General features: G+C 43.4%; 1 protein-coding gene across 1 annotated transcript in view; it reads left to right on the top strand.

Moving 5' to 3' along the window:
* LOC144492872 (cysteine and histidine-rich domain-containing protein 1-like) overlaps nucleotides 1-17,504 on the top strand; it is a 32,678-nt gene extending 15,174 nt beyond the window's left edge. The window contains exons 4-11 of the mRNA XM_078211418.1: nucleotides 1,567-1,724; nucleotides 3,555-3,658; nucleotides 6,352-6,413; nucleotides 8,112-8,182; nucleotides 10,397-10,502; nucleotides 12,396-12,515; nucleotides 14,394-14,456; nucleotides 16,996-17,504. Of these exons, the coding sequence (XP_078067544.1) occupies nucleotides 1,567-1,724; nucleotides 3,555-3,658; nucleotides 6,352-6,413; nucleotides 8,112-8,182; nucleotides 10,397-10,502; nucleotides 12,396-12,515; nucleotides 14,394-14,456; nucleotides 16,996-17,277 (966 nt within the window). The 3' untranslated portion in view covers nucleotides 17,278-17,504. The remainder of the gene's footprint in view (nucleotides 1-1,566; nucleotides 1,725-3,554; nucleotides 3,659-6,351; nucleotides 6,414-8,111; nucleotides 8,183-10,396; nucleotides 10,503-12,395; nucleotides 12,516-14,393; nucleotides 14,457-16,995) is intronic.
* The last annotated feature ends 4,589 nt before the right edge of the window (nucleotides 17,505-22,093 follow it).

The raw sequence follows: 22,093 nt of genomic DNA, 5'->3' as shown, positions 1-22,093 counted from the left end.
TTTTTTCAGTGCAACTTCAGACCCGAATCTCCCCACTCTGTGCAATGCAGAGGTCACAATCGTGAATATTATTAAAAACCCACGGGGTCAGGGCCTTTTCGCGCCAGAAGCTGACAGCTCCAGAACTCTGCGCATGCGCAGTGGCTCCGATCTGTCTGTCGCCCCATTTGTTGGCCAGCTCAATCGCTGGCCAACCCGGGACCACCGCAGTGCTGCCTCTCCAGCCCCCCCCCCCCCCCCCCATTGGCCTGATAGTGGCCCCCACATCAATTCCTGGGCCAGCCCTGAGCACCCCCCCCCCCCCCACCGGAGCGCCCAAGTGTCCAGCCCACCCTCCCCCCCAGCAGTGGGGATCCGCCCACCCCCCTCACCCCAGCAGACCACGACCCCCCCCTCCCCCCCCCCCCCCCCTCAGCTGACCCCCTCTGGGGTCAAACCAGCCCCCAGGAGGCAGGCCCCTCCCCCTGGCAGACGTCCCCTCCCCCCCCCCCCCCCAACCACCCCCTCAGCCCGCCCCGAACGCTGCCCTCCCTCCAGCCCAGCCTGATCGCAATGCAGGTGTGGGCAGCAGGACCCCCCACCCCACCAATCACCCCTAGGCCCCGCCCACAAATAGGCCCAGCCCCCTTGACACTACCCGATGCCTGGTGGGCAGTGCCAAGGTGCCCGGGCACTTTGCCCCTTGGGCAGTGCTGGGGGCACAGGCTGGCACTGCCAGGGTGCCCATACCCAGGGGACACCACCCCCCTGCCGCCCGACCCCCCTTTTGCCCGATTGCCCCCCCTTCACTCCAGGGAGGTCTCCCACCACTTCTGCGAACGTGGGGAGCTACTCTAAACCCCGCCGGAATGAGGTACTCCTGGCGGGGTGGGAGATGCTATCGGGCCCAGCAAGTTTCGTGCCGGGCCCAATAATCACATGCAAAATATATTTAAAATGCATTTTAAAAAGTTTCAAATGACTTGCCTCTCTTCCTGCTGGTTTCCAGCGTGGTCTCGACTGCTTCTGTTCCCCGACTCTGGGAGACACGCATGCGTTCCCGGCACATGTGCAAATCCCGTGAAATGGCCGACACGTGATTCTCCCGACCGGACCCGCCAGAAAAGTTATCGGTCGCAATGGGAGAATCGGGCCCCTTATCTCTTCCTGGGCCCATATCAAAAGGGGTACCCTGTTATCAAAACAAATCCACCAAGTTCAGAACTCCTCTGACCTGTTCTAATCTGCACACACCGGGTTTCACACTCCTGGCTTACTAATACCTCGCTCCAGTGGAGGTATCTGGTGATTTCAATGGCCAGTTGCCTCCATAAATTGTGCATGAGCAAACCTCAGCCTGACTTCACATTGCTATGCTCAGGAGCAGGACTTTGGCCATTTCAGGAATTTCCATCACAATGGAGAGCCTCTCCACTTGCTGAAAATCTGGAACATTCTTTTTGTACCAATCTGACTTTAAAGAGAAGGCAGTCGACACTCAAACCAATAGTCTAGAGATTGCAAGTTAAATGAAGTGATGAAATGCTGGATTGATTGTTTTAATTGGGTACTCTTGCTGTGCCACAGGGATGCATGAAAGGTCAGCACTCTAACGTAAAGCCTCCAGAGCCTCTGAAACCTGAAATGACATGTAACAAGGATCTAACAGATAACTTGAAGTCACAATTTGAGTGCATCATCAAGGGACACAAGTCAGCAGAGTCAATGAAGAGAGAAAGACCAAGGTACCATGGGTGTCTGTTTACACAGTAGTTGGCTTGTGGTCACAGCTGCAGGCAACTTCAAAAGCAGCTAAGTGCTTTCAGTTCCTCTTCTGTGTACACATTGTGATTAGGAACAACATGATCGGGGGGTGGGGGGGGCGCGGGCAGTGGGGGGATGAGAAACTAGAGCTGCAATCAACCGTGAAGGGAAAGATCAACGAACAAAGCTGACTATATCCTGTTTAAAAATCATTAAGCTGTCAATCAAAGGAGAGTTAAAAGAACTGGACTGAAATTGAATGGAAACAAGGCTTTTCAAAGGGTTTTAAGGGCTTTGAACTTTCTATGAAGGCTCAGGAACTTGAAATAAATGTTGTGTTAAAATAATGGGGCTGAGTGAGCAGTTATGGAGAAGTGAGTCCTCCCGAGTGTAAGTGACTGATTTCTGTTGGTCAGATGACGTGAAAGGGGTCTTCTCACACTGCAGATTCTGAAAGACAGAAAGAGGAATCCTTTCTGCTGAATGGAGTGCTGCTGGGATTTGGAAGTTTGTCCAGGGAGCACGGAGATTAAAGTGACCAGCCCACTTCTAAGTTTTCACAGTCCACAGGCCAGGATGAAGACTTTGGTGGGATGCCTGAAATCACCATGCCAAGAGTGATCTTCAGGTTTCCCAGGGCTAGAAGGGGCAGACCAGCCACAAGACTCTCATCACAGGGTAGAGTGTCAAATTCAACCCCTTGCTTCCAACCCGAGCCTACCCGACCGCCAGGATCCTTGGGGACTCCTCCCTTTGCTGCTTGGCAGTGATGGAGAGGCACATGGGCACTGCTTTTACCTCCTTGACCACCCCCACCTTGGGGTCCATCATGCCAGATCCACATTGATCATGACCAATACCAAAACCCGCCCATTGCAGTTCCCACTAGGAAGATGGGTGACTGGCGGGAGGGCTTTGAATCGGGCTTTAAGCCCACTAATCACATTTAAAATAGGTGTTTTGAATAATTATCGGGGTCGGCAGGACAGACTGGGAACATTGCAATGGGTTTGCTGCCCAGCGGCAATCCCGACTTAGCCCCAACGCCTTATTCAAGGGACCATCGGGACCGAGCTGACAGTCCCGGAGAATTCAGCCCACTATTCTTATGGTTGGGGAGTCTAGACTGGGGGGCATCATCTAAAAATTAGAACCAGAGATTAGGACATTCTTCGTCACACAATGGCTGCTAGAAGTTTGGAAGCATTCTGCTACTAATAACAATTGATGCTGTATCAGTAGTTAATATCTGAGATCGATAGAGTTTTGTTATCCAATGTTATTAGGAAAGATAGGGCAAAGGCAAGTATGTAGAGTTAGGTGCAGATTAGCCAAGATCTCATTGAACAATAGAACAGGCTTAAGGGGCTAAATTCGTACTCTGGTTCTTATGTTCCTCTACCTAATCTGGAAGTGCTTGATGGAGCTGTAGAGAACAGTTTTCCTCTATATCTAACCAATGCTGTACCCAAACTGGGTGCATTTGATAATGACAGCGATGGGGACAGCATTAAAGGCTCCATTCTCAGTCTTGGAGCACATTGTAGAACAATAGCATCACTCTACTTCTAACCCATGCTGCACTTGACCTGAGAGTGCTTGACAGGCCAGGATAGAGGAAGGTTTACTCTGTATCTAATCTTTTTTTATTCCTGCCCTGAGAATGCCCTGTGACTTTGGAAACGTATCCCAATCCCCCAATGCTGTAAATCATTACTTTGAGTAGCAGTGATTCACCTATTACATATAAGTGGACTTGAATAGCCTGTCCAATGGGTTGCCATTGTTTATTGTTTTCTTTATTTTGATAGTTCTGATGAACCGGTGGTAAAACTGCCTCTGAAAGTATCTAAATCACTGCAGGAGTCCTTGGAGAAACTCAGCAAGTCAACTCAGAAAACAGCCACAGGGAAAGGTAAATATGACAAAAACACAGAACAGTTTGCATTTATATAACATCATTAAGAGAGCAAAATTTTCCAAAGCACTTTACAGGGATGTTATAAAACAAAATTTGAAACCAGCCATATATGTGATATTAAGGCAGATGGTCAGAAGCTGGATCAAAGAGGCATGTTTAACATTTAATTTAAAAGAAGCAAGAGAGACAAAGAGGTTTAGGCAAAGAATTCTAGAGCTCAGCTGAAACTGCAGCTACCAATGTTGGGATTGGAGTTGTTCAAGAGACCAGAGTTGGAGTAGCACAGATATCTTGAAGGGTTCAAGCAGATTACAAAGCTGGGAAGGGGTGAAGCCATGGAAGAATTTGATAACAAGTATGTGAATGTTAAAACTGAGGCTTTGTTTAACTAATGGTAAATATTCTCTAACGGCTGAAATATAACTCCCAAAAAACGTGAGTGGGAGTCAGGTCAGAGTCTTGAATTCCAAAAATCTGACACAGGAACCCAACCCACCTAAAATCTGTCCCTTCTAGTTTTGCCAGAGGAGGGTGAGGCTGGTGGGGGTGACTAATCCACTTGGGCGATGTGGGAGTTATTTAAATATTACAATGGGGCCACACAACTTTATTTTAACAGGCATTCTATTTTTTCACGAATGTCAATTGGATTTACCAGGTCTTAGAAATCTGATGGGTGAAGGGTGGTGAGAAGAACTATGAGTCTATGAGGTAAGTGACCTTACAGAACAGCTTGTGGACCAAGAGGAGCAGGAGTGTTGCTCCCACGCCCAACAACACATCTCCCCTCTCACTATTGGGGCCCCTCCAACTACCATCTAACTCTCAACCACTGATTGCAAACTCTGCCACCATTGGACCTCCCAGCATTGATTGAATGCCCCACAAGGACTATCAGAAACACTTGCACCATGATCAGGAGCACTGCAGTGATTGGGACCATCCTGTGAATGGAACCCCTTGGCCCCAATTGGGCTCTCTCCCCCCACCTCCCCAATCTGACCTCGATCTCTCTCATTCCCCTCTCAACCTACCTGCTCTTCTTGGCTGTGGCCTTGTGCTCAGGTTTTCCCACCCAATAAAGCTCCAACCTGTCAATCAGGCTGCCTGTCGGCAGGAAATCAGCACAAAAAAGGATGAAAGCAAAATACTGCGGATGCTGGAATCTGAAACAAAAAGCAGAAAATGCTGGAAAATCTCAGCAGTTCTGACATCTGTGGGGAGAGAATAGAGCCAACCTTTCACGTCTAGATGACCTTTCGTCTGAGCAGTTCTGACAAAAAAGATGTTCTGATTTTCGAGACCTCAAAATATCAATCCCACATAAAACATACATCCCAGCTAAAATCCAGACTTATGATTCAGTTCTTTTTAAAAATGCATTCTGAGGAAAGGTCGCTAGCAAGACCAGCATTTATTGTCCATCTTTCATTACGCTTAAGAAGGTGATGATGCCTTCTAGAACTGCTGCAGTCTGTGTGGTGAAGGTGTTCCCACAGTGCTTTTAGGTATGGAGTTCCAGGATTTTGATCCAGTGACAATGAATGGCGATATAGGTCCAAGTAGGATGCAGTGTGACTGGAGGGGAACTTGGGGTTGATGATGTTCCCATGTAACTGAAGCCCTTGAGCTTTTAGGTGTGATAGAATCCCTACAGTGCAGAAGGAAGCCATTCCCACCCATTGGGTCTGCACCGACTCTCCGAAGGAGTATCTTACCCAGGCCCTATCCCTGTTACCCCACATATTTATCCCACTAACCTACATATCTTGGAAAACGAAGGGGCAATTTACCAAGGGGCAATTTAGCATGGCCAATCCATCTAACCTGCACATCTTTGGACTATGGGAGGAAACTGGAGCACCCAGAGGAAACCCACGCAGACACAGGTAGAGCATGCAAACTCCACACAGACAGTGCTAACCACTGTGCTGCTCTGCCGCCTGTGACACCGTGCAACTAAGCCATTGGTTTAAAAGGCTGTCAGAAATTCTGTGGATAAATTCTCAGTGAGTCCAGTGAAATCTAGTTCCTGTACTTCTGGAGATTTAGGAAAGAGTTGTTAGAAGTTAAAGAAGCATTAGAAGCATTATTTGCATTTTCTTTCAGGGAGGTAGCAAAGGAAACTCAGTGTTCCTTAAATTAGATCAGCAGGTGGTGTGAGAGGCAAGTCTAATATGGACTAAACAAATGTTGGCTTTTGCTTGAGTAGGTTTGGTGAGCAGAATGACTTTTTCTCCTTCAGACTTGATGTTGGGTAACAACTCAGATCAGAGTTATAAAAGGTCAGCCAATGAAGATGGATGACTATTCTGAAATCTTGCTGCATTAGCTTTGGGAATCAGCACTTATGCAGAAATAACCCTTGGATGGTGAAATGGGTCCATGATGTTCCATGAGTTGTGTGTATATGGTATTAAGAAAGAATGCTCTTGTTGGGCCAAATAGGCTTTTCTCTTTCCAAGCTTCCTTATTTTCTTATCTCCATTCTGTAAACATATTACTAAACCCGGCCAAAATGAAGCATCACATCACTTCAAAAAATCTCAATCGATGATAGTGATCCACCACCCCTTGGTTACTAGTTGGTTGATGTCAAAGAAATCTGGAAGAGGAATTTCAGTAATAACATGTCCAGGTTAAAGCAGTAAATGATTGAAGTAAATCTCTATTATCTCATTTTTCAGAGCAAGACCCCAGTAATGAAGTTAAAGTGAACACTTCATGTAAACATGCTGGCTGTAAGGAGGTGTGTTGCGCATTATATTCTTTCTATTCAAGTTAAGAGTTTGTTTCATGTTTTGTCTTCCCTTTGATCAGGGCATTCTCTCCACACCATTCACCCTGACTAAGACTACAAGTAAATGGCCTGCTTGCCAGGTCTCTGCCACGCATTTCTAGAGCTGGTGCTCTAGGCGACACTCTGGGTGGCAACTATTTCTCCACTGTTGTCCTTTTTTTGTGGCAAAATGCCTGGCATTTGGTTGGGTATGAACCTCCAACCTGCCAGTCCATGGGCATTACCTCTTACCACTCCCTTAGATAGAGCTCGCCATCCGAGATTCCATAACAAGCTTCCGCTGACTCTCTGAGAGCCACTGCCATTTAATGCTTACTGGCACATGATTGACGGCAGGTGGGACTTCCACCTGTCCTTGGGAGGAAGTCCCAGCCATGAGAACTGTCGGCCGATCAGATTGGCTGATAGCTCTTTAACCTGGCCAGGCACAGCGCAGCAGTGGCCAGATGCGGTACTGCAGCATTCTGTCTGGAACCAAGTCCCGGGACATTTGCAATGGTAAGTCCTGGGGATCCCTGGGCTGGAGGGCAGGGGATGCCCTGGGTGATTAAGATGGGGGGTGATCGTGGCATTCATGGAGGAGGGGGGGGTGGAGGAGGTGGGAGGCCTGGACACGGTCCCGGAGAGGAGGGTATCCCAACTCTGAGGTGCCCTCAGATTGAGGCCGAGGTGGAGAAAAGTTTTTTCCTTATTTCCCAACCTATCTGCAACTGCTCCTGCCAGCTTAAAAATTGAGACTGTGGGAAAAGGCACTTAAGTAGCCATTAAGTGGCCATTTAGGCACCTTGATGGATGAAAGAACAGATTTCCCGCCCAGGGCCCTATCCATCCAAGTGTGAAATTGCATCTTGCTTTTGTGGGCGGGTTTCAGGGAGGATTCCCATCCATTCAATTTTACACTCCCCCCCCCACTCCCCCCCCTCCCCATCCCCCCACACCCCCTTTCAAAACCCATCTTTTGGGAGCGTAAAATTCTGTCTATAGTGCTTGTGTGACTAGACCAGGAATCCAGAGGCCTGGATGGATGCTGTAGAGAAATTAGCTCAAATCCTACCACAACAGCTAGGGAATTTAAATTCAATTAATGAAATAAATCTGGAATTAAAATGAAAATTTCGTATCAGTAAACGTGAATATGTAACTACATTGTCATAGAAGCATATCTGGTTCACTAATATCCTTTAGAGAAGAAAACCTACCTGACCTTATGCAGTCTGGCCCGTATGTAATTCCATGTCCACAGCACAGTGGTTGACTGTCAACTGTCTGAAATGGCCCAACAAGCCATTCGATTGTATTCAAGAGGCAACTCATCATTACCTTCTCAGGAGAAATTAGGTAAGGGCAATAATTGCTGATCTTGTCAACAACACCTAAATCCCATGAATAAGTAGATGAAAATTTGCATTTATATTTATATTGCGCATTTAATGTATTGAAGCATTACGGGGGTACTAGCAAACCAAGTTCAACAGCGAGACACATAAAGAGATATTAAGACAAGTTTACCAAGGAGGTAGACTTTAAGAAGCATTTTAAAGAAAGACAGAAAGGTCTTGAGAAATTTTACTAACACAAGAGAAGAACCAGGACAAGGCACATTCATGTGCTTCCCTGTGGTACTCATGTTTCATTTTTCCCTGACAGTCATTTCAAGGGCCTGAGAGCAATGTGGAGACATGCAGCTTTCATCCTGGAATACCCATCTTCCATGAAGGGTAAGTTTTTAAAACAATAATATACAACTCATTCGCTTAAGCTGTTGAAGTTTATCAGGTTACATTACTCTGGGCATTATCAGTCCTCCAATATCTTGCTTGAATGGCCACTCTTGATGTGTAAAACAGTAAATGCCATCAGATTATTTGCCTGTAGAGGGATCAACAGCCAGGGCTGATCTCACTCTTTCCAAAAAAGCCATGCATTCATTTACACCAGAAGTCAGTGGATCGCAATCAGTGGGGAGAGCCTTTGCCTATGTTCCACTCCGTAGCCCAGGGACATGAAGGCCAATTTCAATGCCTATCTACCAATCTCATCTGAGATTGACTAACTCAGTAAAGGTTAGAATTTGGGATTTTCCTGATCCTAAGATTAGCCATGATCCTACTGAACGGCGGAGCAGGCTTGAGGGCCCAATGGCCTACTTTTGTTCCTATTTCTTATGGTCTTCTTATGGTCATGCAAGTTGCTGCTATGTGATTACCTACTGAACTGTTGGGAGCTCCCATCCCTTCCACTATTTTTTCTCTATGCTCCTATTTGTAGAGGTTGTGCAGGTATATCAATGTCTGCCAGTGACAAAATTCTAAAACCTAATATTGAAAACTAGAAGTAAAAAGCACAAACAAATATAGGCTAAAGGGTAAATTCAGCATTCCTAGAATTAAGTTGCACCTGAAGGTAGAGTGAGTTGGGAATTAAGACTACAACAATCCTCCAGGGTGTTGCTCAATACCAAGGCAATGGTATCACTGTATTTATATGTAAATTTCACTACTTAAAAAGGCTACAACAGGTGACATGGTAGCACAGTGTACAATGGTGACAACTTTGTCATGGCATTGTAGAAGGTAATGACCTGAGTGAGTGCAAGTGAATGGGAATAGAGGGACTATTGAAGAGAGTCACTGTATGAAAAGAAGAATGAATATTGAGATGATTCACTGCAAAAAGAGAAGGAAGGACCAGTATTCAGTGTTCAGTATATTTTGCAATAGCGTGTCCATATACAGAAGGATGTGGACAACATTCAGGCTTGGGCTGATAATTGGCAAGTAACATTCATGCCACATAAATGCCAGACAATGACCTTCTCCAACAAGAGAGAATTTAACCATCTCCCTCTGACACTCAATGGTATTACCATCACTGAATCCCCCGCTATCAACATCGGGGTTACCATTACCAGAAACTGAACTTGGCCAGCCATATAAATACAGTGGCTACAAGAACTGGTCTGAGGCTGGGAAATCTGTGGCAAGTAATTCACCGCTTGACTCCCCAAAACATGTCAATCATCTACAAAGCACAATCAGAGTATGATAGAATACTCTCCACTTGCTTGAATGAGTGCACATCCAACAACACTTAAGAAGCTCAACACCTTCCAGGCCAAAGCAGCCCATTTGATTAACACCCCACCCATCACCTTAAATATTCACTCCCTCCACCACCAGTGCACAGTGGTAGAATGTACCACCTACAAGATGCACTGCAGCAACTCAGCAAGCTTCCTTTAACAGCACCTTCTAAATCTGTGACCTCTACTGCTAGACAGGCAAAGGCACCAGACACATAGGAACATCATGTTCCTCTCCAAGTCACTCACCACCCTGACTTGGAAATATATCACTGTTCCTTCACTGTCGCTTTGCCAAAATCCTGGAACTCCCTGCCTAACAACACTGTGGGTGCACCTGTACCATTTGGACTGCAGTGGTTCAAGAAGGCAAGTCACCACTACCTTCTCAAGAGCAATTAGTGATAGGTACAAATTGTATTAGGGAAATAGTGTGTGTCAGTTATGGAAGGGACATTGAAAGGCAATTTGTGGATGGGATTTTCTGGCCTGCCCACCGGCGGGATCTTCTAGATGTTTGAATGGCGGGGGAAGCTGCTGTAGCGGGGCTGGAAAATCCCAGCCTCGATTTTTGAATTCTTCAGTTGTCTTATGGAAAAGAAACTTAGAAAAGGTTTCAGGCCTTTGGATAAATATTGTGTAGACGTTTGCACCACTACATTGCTACTCAAAATCGTTCAATTGTTGGATAAATAATGGCTCAGGAATGGGATTGAGAGACAAAAGTGAAGGATAGAAATGTACTGAAAGAATTCTAACTGGTCAGGTAGACTCTAAGGAACTGAGAGAGGAGTGGGCTTGATGAGCAGGCAAATATCATTTCTCTTCCTCGGTTTTTATTTTCCAATAGAATGAAATATTGGAGCTGCTGTAAGATAAAGACCACAGAGTTTGAAGAGTTCATTGAACAGCCTGGCTGTGCCAAGGGCAAGCATCTTTGGATCAAGAAAGAAACAGTAAGTGCCATGTGGAATCCTACCTGGTTTGCTGTGATAAAGTGAGCCAGTCTGGATGAAAAAGCAATCCTCTTTTGGCACAATTAGAGCTGCAGTTGAATCTGGTCTGTTGGACATGTTTGCAGGAACCTACAGGGGGAGGCAATGGCATAGTGTAATCGCCATTGGACTAGTACTAAGAGCAATGCTCTGAGTTCGAATGTCACCATGGCAGATGTCAAAATTCGAATTCAGTAAAAAATTGGAATTAAAAGTCTGAACAATGACCATGAAACCACTGAATTAAAAAAAAATGTTTCACTAATGTCCTTTAGGGAAAGAAATTTGCTGTCCTTTACCTCGTCTGGCCTACATGTGACTCCAGAGCCACATCAATGTGGTTGACTCTTAGATACCCTCTGAAATGGCCTCGCAAACAATGCAACTCAAGGGCAATTAGGGATGGGCAAGGAATGCTGGCCCAGCCAGTGACTCACATATCCCATGAAGGAATAAAAATAAATTTTTGATCTAATACTCTCATGCCGGTCTGATAGAAAGGAGCTTCAGAGATGATTACGTGAGAGATAACTAAAGCCATAGGGATATTGTAAAGATAATCATCAGTTTATTATTACAGGAATTACTTCCAGCTCCCTATGATGGAGACTCCTTTGTGCATAAAATCCTGAAAATGTCCAATCTGCTTGCTCCCAAAAGAGGGATGAGACGGAGAGTGCCTAATTAGCGGACTTTTCCAGAGCATCCTGCATTCAGGTTCCTCAGGCAGTCAGGGAGAATGGCTGGGTTGACACATCCATTCTGTCAAAGGAAGGATGTCTATGAAGAGGACCCCAGCATGGGTTAAAAAGTTTCACTGGCACTTTCATTTCTGGGACATCAGCAACTGTAGGATTGGAGAGGAGATATGGAAAGGCTGCGGGTTTCTCACTCTTACCTGGAAGTCCTGCTGAGGGATCAGAGCTGCTGCTGTGAGATGTTGCTTCTTGGGATGGGTTCAAAGGTTATGGGGAGAAAGCAGGATTAGGCTATTGAGTTGGTCTATCAGCCATGACCGTAATGAATGTCAGAGCAAGCTCCTGCTCCTATCTTCTCTGTTTCTTTGTTTCTCTTGAACCTCTTCAGAGGTGCAGGGTGGAGCTACATAAGTTGTCCCAATGCAATGTTGAAGGCATGCAGCAGGGAGGTGTAGCTGAAGGTTAGTGAAGTGCTGGAGAGGTGAAGTGTCTTCCAAAAAGTTGGCAATCACCTGTCAAGCAGTGATAGCACTCAGAATGAAGACATCCTTTGCACAGCAGCCTCTCCCCTGATCAAGGCAGCAACTCTTCCATTTCACTGATCAAAGCCTTCACAGCCTGTCAGTTTCATTGAAGAAGCTCATCCATTGTACACTCGCCTCATTGACCATGAGAAAATGCTGACAGGTTGGGAAACAGGTGCCCCAGCTGTCACATCCAGAAATGAGGGTAAAAACAGTTTTTAATTGCTTTTAAAGTCTCTTAAAATTGGTTTGCTGACAGATCCTAGGGGATTCCCCACTCGCCTTCAATCCCACCTTGATGAAACCTGAAAGAGGGTGGGATAATGCCATGATCCTGATCAAGTGTCACTTCTAGAGGATTTAACTTCCAGAATGTATTCAAACTTGCCTTCCCTTGCCTGGGAAAATTCATCTCCAAAATGTCACAAACAGAATTAATATTCAAAGGGTTGACTCATTATTCAATCATACAGCATAAAGAAAATATACCTGCATTGCCTCGGCTGTCTGACAGTTACCTTCAAGAACTTGAGACAACCGTTTCCTTGAATCAGAAACTGAACTTAACAGTGGGCTTTACTGTGCCTTTTTCACACACTAGTACTTACCATGCTTCTGTTTTACTGTTTTAGGACAAAAAACTGGTTGGCTGCCGTCATGACTGGCACCAGACTGGCAGCGTTGTGGTCATCACAATCTATGCCAAAACATCTAACCCAGAACTCAGCTACATAGATGCTAACCGTACAATGGTAAGTGCAACATCATTTCAACCGTAGAATGTAAGAAGCTTTGACAAATATGGACAGAAAAATCAAAGCATTTTGAACAAATCAGAATTTTTACTTATTTTTGAGAAACTTGAGTGAAAACATTTAACCACAAAAGATACATCATAAAGGAGGTTTTGGTGAACATTGGGTGTTACTTTAAGGAGATTAGCTCCAGTTGTTTTGGAGATTATGTAGTGGCAACATTGAGCAAATGCATGGTACATTTAAGGTCATAGAAGGTAGATCTTTAAGACCTGGTTCAATCCAGCTCACACCAGGGAAGAAAAGCATATTAAAGGTTATAGTACCTGGACTACCTTGGTACATTGAAAATATAGTTTTGTACCAGGCTGAAGTCACAGGCATTAAACATTAACTCATTTTCTCTCCCCACAGATGCTGCCAGACCTGCTGAGTGTTTCCAGCATTTTCCAATTTTATTTTAGATTTCCAGCACCCGTAGTACTCTGCTCTTGGAGTTCCACTGGTTGTGATGCAAAGCCCCAGCTGATGTTAGGAAGATGTTTCACATTGAGTCACACAGTACAGAAAAGGTCATTCGGTCCATCAAGGCTGCACCGATAAAACTACACTAAGTCTACACTAATCCTACTTTCCAGCACTTGGTCCACAGCCTTGAACTTTTGACATTTCGTCCACATACTTTTTAATGGTCGTGAGGTTTCCTGCCTCTACTATCCTCCCAGGCCGTGCATTCCAGATTCCCACCATTCTCTGGGTGAAAAAGAGTTTTCTCAGAACCCCCCTAAATCTCCTTCTCCTCTGGCCTATTCTTCTATTTCTGTACTCACTGGCATGTGGCTCCAGGAGCAATCCAGGGATTACAGCTTTTTGAGGTCCTGCTTTTTAATCTATTGCCTAGCTACCTGAATTCTTGATGCAAGCCCTGATCCTTCGTTCTACCTTTATTGTTAGTACCAATGTGTACCCGAACCTCTTGACTTATCACCCTCCCTCTTTAGGTTGCCTGCAGCTGTTCAGTGACATCCTTGATCCTGGCCCCACAGACTCCAGGGGACTCCTGCACTACCGGCCTGTTTCTCTTGAACTGCCTGGTGGTCACCTTTCTCTCCTCCAGCCCTTTGAGCTATGGTGTGATTACCTCTACAAACATGCTATCCACATAATTCTTAGCCTCAGGATGTGCCACAGTATCTCCAGCCACCGCCAATCGAGCTCCGAAACCCTGAACTCAAGTTTCTGCAGTTGGGAGCATTCTTGCACTGTGGTCATCTAGGATGCCAGTATAGTCCATGACTTCCCACATATGACAGGTCACACATTCCACTCAGCTGACCTCACCTGCCATGTCTTAAACTTAAACGTACTTCACCTTACCTTGCTAACTTTTCAAATTACTCAGATACTCCTCTTACCTTAACTTAGCCTCCTTGACTAATTCTACTTCGGCCTACTTATCCTTGTATTACTTATTATAATGACAAGTGCCAAGTAGAAAATTATTTGTTATTTTTTGAAAAACTAGAACACCTACCTTTCCTTAATGTAGCTTTGAAATGGAGAGAAACAATTTACCCACTCCTTACCAATCAGCTCTCTCCTTGTAGTCTCTACTCTTGTGATGTGATTGCTCACTTTGTTTTCAAACTCAAGGCACTCCCAGACTCTTGGGAGCTCCTTTCTCCACTCCCGCGAGTATCTCCTACATCTCTCACTCTAGTCTACTCAGGAAGCACTTGCTGAGATGACTACACGTTATGCATCAATACAAGTTGAAAATCTTTTTGTAATGGAGTTAAATAAATTTAATGTAGCTGCAGTCAGAAAGAGAAATTTGATGACCACAATATGAGCTTTTTCCTTTGTCTTTTACAGTTGACTATTCACATCATATTTGAACAGGATAAAGGTTTTCACAAAGTTTTAAACCTGTGGGGTGTAAGTATTGTTTCTGTGTTTTTTTGTCCAGTTTTCTCTCTTATCTCTTAAAAATACTGACTTTCACTCGGGTATGTCTTTCCAATACTTCCACATTACCCCTCAATGGCTATATTTATATCTCAGTTGAGACAGCAGTGTCAGTCAGTTATAACACATCCACTGCTATATTATTGCGAGTAGCTATAAATACAAGCCAGGGAATTGAATCTGTAACAGAACTAGTATTTAAGACTCACTTCCATGGTGACCAGTGACTCAGCTCCTTCTTTTATTCTTTCACGAGATGTGGGCATCACTGACGAGGCCAGCTTTTCATTGCCCTTGAGAAGCTGGTGAAGCGCCACCTTCTTGAACTGTTGCTGTCCATGTGGTGTTGGTGCATCCATTGTGCAGTTAGGAAAGGAATTCTAGGACTTTGTCCCAGCAACAATAAAGGAACAGCAATATATTTCCAAATCAGGATGCTGTGTGGCTTGGAGGGGAACTGGCAGTTGGTGGTGTTCCCATATATCTGCTGTCTTTGTGCTTCTGGGTGGTAGAGGTCACAAATTTGCATAGTGTTGTCGAAGAAGGCTTGAGGCGTTGAGGCAATGCATCTTGTAAACGGTACACACTACTTATCACTGTGCATTGGTGGTGGAGGGAATGAATGTTTACAGTGATGGATGGGGTACAAATCAAGCGGAATCTTTTGTCCTGGATGATGTCAAGCTTCTTGAGTATTGTTGGAACTACATTACCTATGCCAATCTAGTGTTGTGAACCAGTTGCGTTTGCCAGTTCTTAGGTTATCTGCATCCTACTTGTGGTATTGTGTCCACATGCCTTACCTTTGCTGGCTGCTGATTTTACCTTGGGCATCTGCCTGTTCATTGTCCTCATGCTACTCTGCCAATTTGCTAGCAGTAACACAGTGGGAAATGGATTAGTTTATAAAACAACAAAACTAAATGCACGCAGTCTCATCATTTAAGACCTTGATCTTTGATCAAACCTTGGTTAACTCCTCTTAATAGCTTTTTTGGTTAAAAGTCAAATTTTGTTCTTCCAGTTACATTTGTATGAGGGCCTTCCTTTTTTCTTAATGTTAAACGTGATACTTGACTGAAAATTCTTCCTACCTCTGCTAATTTAATAAAGAAATTAACTCAAAATAAGCCACCACCTTTACTTAAAGTAGCAGACAGAGGAATATCCTGTACACGTATTAACATGTCAGACTAATAGAATAAAGCAGGATTTCAACACATTTTCACAGAATTGTCACAGTGCAGAAGGAAGCCATTCAGCCCATTGTATCTGCACCAACATTTTTAGTGCCATCCTCCTGCCTTCTCCTCATAATCCTGAGCATCCTGCCTTTTCAGATAACAGTCTAACTGGGTGGCATGGTGGCACAGTGGTTAGCACTGCTGCTTCACAGCACCAGGGACCCAGGTTCAATTCCCGGCTTGGGTCACTGTCTGTGTGGAGTTTGCACATTCTCCCTGTGTCTGTGTGGGTTTCCTCCGTGTGCTCCAGTTTCCTCCCACAGTCCAAAGATGTGCTGGTTAGGTGCATTGGCCATGCTAAATTTCCCTCAGTGTACCCGAACAGGTGCTGGAGTGTGGTGACTAGGGGATTTTCACAGTAACATTACAGTGTAAGCCTACGTGTGATGAATACATAAACTTTACTTTAACTCCCTTTTGAATGCCTTGATTGAACTTGCTTCCACCACACCCTCAGGCAGTACATTTTATTTTAAGTTATTTTTAAAGTTTATTTATTAGTGTCATAAGTAAGCCTACACTGCAATGCAGCTACTGTGGAAATCCCCTAGTCGCCACACTCCGGTGCCTGTTCGGGTACACTGAGGGAGAATTAAGCATGGCCAATGCACCTAACCAGCCTGTCTTTCAGACTGGAGGAAACACATGCAGACATGGGAAGAATGTGCAGATTCCGCACAGACAGTAACCCAAGCCGGGAATCAAACTTGGGTCCCTGGCGTTGTGAGGCAGCAGTGCTAACCACTGTGCCACCCTGCTGCCACTTGTTGAGTGTATTTCAATGATATACAGAAACAAAGCTAATTTTAATGTCTTTGCAACTAAATTAGGATTTGTTTCAGCCTGTACAGGTGAAATTCTCATAATAATGTCTGAACCAGTGATACACAAAGATGTCAGCAAATTAAGGGTTAATGGAGAAAAATAGCAAAAATGATAGCTGCCTAACATCATAATCGATGCATGAAAGCTCTTCTCAATGGATTAATACAAATAACTGAGTTAGGTCAGTGTTGAATTGTAACCAGCCAACAGAGGGTGCCCTTATCACATGCTCTGCAATGCAAGTAAAGTTTCCTAAAATTGTCATACTTTTATGAGAAAACACTTGGTAATTGGTGCATATTGGGAAAAAGCTTCACTATGTCACTTGGCATTACCCAGTGGTGCGACAGGCCTGAGAGTATCCATCGAGAAAGGCATTCACTGGGATTGTAGCACTTGGCAAAATGAGTAATTCTGAATTAAATGAATTCCTTCCTCAGGTTGTTGATGTAGAGAAAAGCTTTGTCAGTATGGGCCCGACGAAAGTAGAAATTAGCCTTAAAAAACTGGATCCTGTGACCTGGGCCAAGCTTGAACTTCCATCTCGCAAAACTGAGAAGGAAGAGAAAGAAAAGAATGAAAAAGAAGAGAAAGAGAAGGAAAGTAAACCTTTAACCCAGGAAGAAAAAGAAATCTATGCGGGAGATGAACCTCCACCTTTAGAGGATGATGAATCCGATGACAGTTTAGGACTTTCTGATACTGATGAGGAATTTGATTGATAATGCATTTGATGTTGAGTAGCATGTTCAAGACTTCACAATATGAAACAGACTGTTATCATGCAATTTCACTTATCTGATGAGGTCTATTAGATTATTTTATGGACTTATATATTTAAAATGATTTGGAACCTAGTTTGCAGTGTGGACCATGATGTGATACAGCAAATACCTGCAGTTAAAATGCAAAAGACTAAAGATTGAAAATAAATGATAATTTGATAACAGTATTGATAACAGTCCAAAGATGTGCGGGTTAGGTTGATTGGCCAGGTTAAAAATTGTCCCTGAGATGTGTAGTTAGAGGGGTTAGCGGGTAAATATGTGGGGGTAGGGCCTGGGTGGGATTGTGGTCGGTGCAGACTCGATGGGCCAAATGGCCTCCTTCTGCACTGTAGGGTTTCTATGATGATTTATTACCAGAGTTCAGACTTGACATTAAAATGTTCTCTTTTTACATGTTTATATATCGGTGACGTTAAAGATATTTCAAGGGGTATTTCAAAACAACTGTGACCAGTACAGATGTCTCATCAAGTGGACTTGCATGGCAATGGAGGGCACAAGAAGCACATTTTTCATTGCCTTGATGGCATTGAAATAGAAAACAATTGTGAGCTGTAATGAGTGGGGACTTTCTATGTTTATGCTCAATTAGAATCATAGAATACCTACAGTCCAGAAGGACACATCAAGTCTGTATTGACCACAATCCCAGCCACGACCTCTCCTCATAACCCCATGTATTTACCCTGCTAGCCCCCCTGACACTGAGGGGCAATTTAGCTTGGCCAATCCACCTAACCAGCACATCTTTGGACTGTAGGAGGAAACCGGAGCACCAGGAGGAAACCCATGCAGACGTGGGGAGAATGTACAAACTCCACACAGATAGCGATCCAAGGCCGGAATTGAACCTGGGTCTCTGCTGCTGTGAGGCAGCAGTGCTAACCACTGAGCCACCCATGTTAATTGTTAAGGAAATGAATTACATGGAAAAACTGGAGAAACTTCAAGTATGCATGCTAGAGAGAAGGTTGGGGGGTTATAATGCATTAAAGGATTATAGGTACAGTGAGCTTAGATTATAAACTCATGTCAGGCTGGTAGAAAAGGACATACATCGAAGTTAATGAAAAGGAATGCAAAACCGACATATTAGGAAATATTAATGACACAAATTGATGTTAATGGGTATGATTTTATAGCCATTACAGAGACGTGGTTACAAAGAGATCAAAGCTGAGGAGTAAATATTGAGGGGTGTATGACTTTTCATAACGATAGGCAGGGAGGAAAGGTAGTGAGATCTTTTGTTAGTATGAGATGGAATAAATACCACAGCAAGAAACTATCTTTGATCGAAAGGTATAGAATCTCCATGAGTGGAGGTAAGAAATAACAAGGGGAAAAAGACAGTGTTGGGAGCAGTCTATAGGCCCCCTAGCAGTATCTATACTGTAGGACAGAGAATAAATCAGGATATAACAAGAGCATGTGAAAAAGACAGTACATTAATCATGGGTGACTTTAATCTTCATGTGGATTGAGAAAATCAAATTAGCAGAGAGAGCCACGGGGAAGAATTCATAGAATGGATTTGGAACAGTTTTTTAGAATAATATGTTGTGGCTCCAGCCAGGGACCAGGCTATTTTGAATCTGGTCATGTGTAATGGGGCAGTTTTAGTAAACAATCTCAGAGTAAAATATCCCCTAGGAAACAGTGAAAATAACATGGTAGAATTTAGCATTCACATTGAGATGAGAAACTTGCATCAGAAGCAACTGTGCTAAACTTAAATAAGGGTAATTACAAAGAAATGAGGGCAGAGTTGGCTAGAGTGGACTGGAAAGGGGTTTAGCTGAAAAGACGGTTCATCAGCAATAGCAGATGTTTATGGAAATAGTTCATGACTCACAACAGATATGTCCCAGTGAGGAGGAAGGATTCTAGGAAGGGGGTAAATCAACCATAGTTAACGAAGGAAGTTAAGGATAGTATTAAACTGAAAGAAAAAAATATAGTGTGGCAAAGATTAGTAGCAGGACAGAGGATTTGGGAAAGTTTTAAAAACCAATTAAAGATAACCAAAAAATAATAAAGAGGGAGAAGATAAAATCATGAGGGTAAGCCAGCAAGTAATATAAAATGGACAGTTAGAACTTCTTTAAATATATAAACAGGAAGTGAGGCCAAAGTGAACATAGGCCCTTAGAGAATGGGACTGGGGAAATAATAATGGGGAACCAGGAAATGGCAGAGGGGTTAAGTAAATACTTTACATCAGTCTTCACTGGTGGAAGACACTAATAACATTTCAAAAATACTAAATAAAGGCAAATGGAGGTGGGGTGGGGGGAAGAAATAAATACAATAACTATCACTAGAGAAAAAGTACTAAAGGCAATAAGTCCCCTAGGCCTGATGGGTTTCATCCTAGGATATTAAAGGAAGCAGCAACAGAGATGGATGCACTTATAGCAATCTTCCAAAAATCCTTAAATTCTGGAAAACTCCCAGAGGATTGGAAAACTACCAATGTAACAACCTTATTCAAAAAGGAAAGGAGACATAAAAACAGCCATTTAGTTTAACTTCTGTCATTGGGAAAATGTTAGAGACCATTTTAAAGGATGTAATAGCAGAGCATTTAGTAATACATAATATAATCAAGCAGAGTCAGCATGGCTTCATGAAGGGGAAATCATGCCTGACAAATTGATTAGAATTCTTTGAGGTAGTAAAGAGCAGGAAAGATAAAGGGGAACCAGTAGATGTAAGGAATAGAGGGATTTTCTTATGGAGGGGTAGGTTTAATCTACACTCATTGGAGTTTAGAAAAATGAGTGATGGCCTTATTGACACATATAGGATTCTCAGGGGGCTTGACAGGGCAGATGCTGAGAGGTTGTTTTCGCTTGTGGGAGAATTTAGGACCACAAGGCATAATCTCAGTTTAAGGGATCACTCATTTAAGACAGAGATGAGGAGGAATTTCTTCTCTCAAAGGCTAATGAACCTGTGGAATTCTTTATCACAGAGGCTGGGTCATTAAGTATGTTCAAAGTTGAGATAGGCAGATTTTTGATCAGTAAGAGAATCAGGGTTATGTAGGAAAGTGGAGTTGTGGACTTGCATCTGTGCTTGACCATTGATGTGCTGATTGCAAATTCTGCAGGCTTTCTTGAGTTTAAGACAAAAAGGGGCTAGTTTTTATTGAGTCAAAAACCTACCCAGATAAAGATACAAATAATATTTATAAAGGTAACCCCATGTCCAATCTTCATGACCCATTCACACACACATACACACATACAGAATCACAGGTTATACAATAAGAAATTACTTCCTTAGCCAAATTAAAGTTCCATGCAAAAAGGTAAAAAAAAATTGGAGGTCACTGTTTATGAGTCCTTTGCTGGTATCTGTTGCTGAGCAGAATTTTTCCCAGTGGCCTTGAAGCCCATGTAGACTATAATTTCAGGAGACAGTCTGTTTTTAAAACGTAATCTGTCTTTCCCAAAATGTTAATCATTTTCCACCCGAGGTTCTTTTTGATGAAATTTCTCCATCACTCTGCTGGGATTTAAACTGGAATAAAGATATCTCCTTGAACTTGAGGGCAAAGGGGAGAGGGGAAGTATTACTGCCCCTTTGGCAGATTCATCCAGACTACTGTTTTAGCAGCTTGCGGCTGTCTTAAAAGAGATTTCAAAAATGTTACTCTAGTCACATGACCTCACTGCCCATAATGATTTCAGAAAGTATTTGCTTAGTTGATGTCTGAACCAACTATGGCTATTGACCATGGCCTATAATGTCTTAGCCATTAACTTTTGAATGATCTATTATCTCATCTTGATAAGATAGAAATAATACATTTCCATATAGCTAGTGTCCTGGTAGACTTGCAATCTCTACACCCATGCAAATGTAAGATCTTGCGCAGTTTCAGTAAATCTTTTGAAGTTGTTCTCGACATCAGCAGATGTGAAATTCCATGAGGATATCTAGGAACATCTTAAATATATTTCGCATTGGAACTTTAGAAAACTGGACACTGGTAATACTGGTCATCAGGTGACTTGAGGTAGCCATCTTAAGCCATTGTCTTTGCTTGCTTTTTAAAAGTCCTTTTTAAACAGTTCAATATATGTTTGATCAGCTGATGAAATTAAAGATTAATACCACTCATGCACAAGTCACATCATGGTGACAGACCCATCATGCCCATGTCAGCTCATAGAAAATTTAATTAATCTCACAACCCTGTTTTTCTGTCATAGCCTTGTAAATGTTTTCCTTCAAATATTTCTCCAATTTTCTTTTGAAGGTTGCTATTGAATCTGCTTCTACCACCCTTTGAGTCAGTGCATTCCAAAACACAACTTATTGTGTAAAATATTTTTTGCTCATGTTGCCTCTGGTGCTGTTGTGAATTACCTTGTGGTCAAATGGACAAGGCCTGAGAAACTAGGCCCAACATAAAACTGGACATTTTAAATCAATATAGCTCAAAATTGCTTCTATGAGGTTATCACAGGTCAAAGGCCAACAGGGACACATACCAGAACTGTCTCGCATATTGAACAGGGGTGCTTCACCTTAACAATAGGGAAGTCATCATGAGCTGAAATCAGAACCCAGACCTTTTACATATTGAATAGAGACTTCACAATGGAAGAGTTGTTATGGGTCAAAACCCTTCAGGAGGTTCTCAGACATTATGATTGTGTATTCCCTAGCTTCAGCCAGACTCCCTGCTACTAAAGAGATATGTACAATTAGGATGACCTGGCCTAACCTCACTGGG

The sequence above is a fragment of the Mustelus asterias genome, chromosome 4, assembly GCF_964213995.1.
Source record: "Mustelus asterias chromosome 4, sMusAst1.hap1.1, whole genome shotgun sequence".
NCBI lineage: Eukaryota > Metazoa > Chordata > Chondrichthyes > Carcharhiniformes > Triakidae > Mustelus > Mustelus asterias.
Note: the sequence above shows the minus strand (reverse complement) of the source record. Positions and strands in the feature narration are given on the sequence as shown.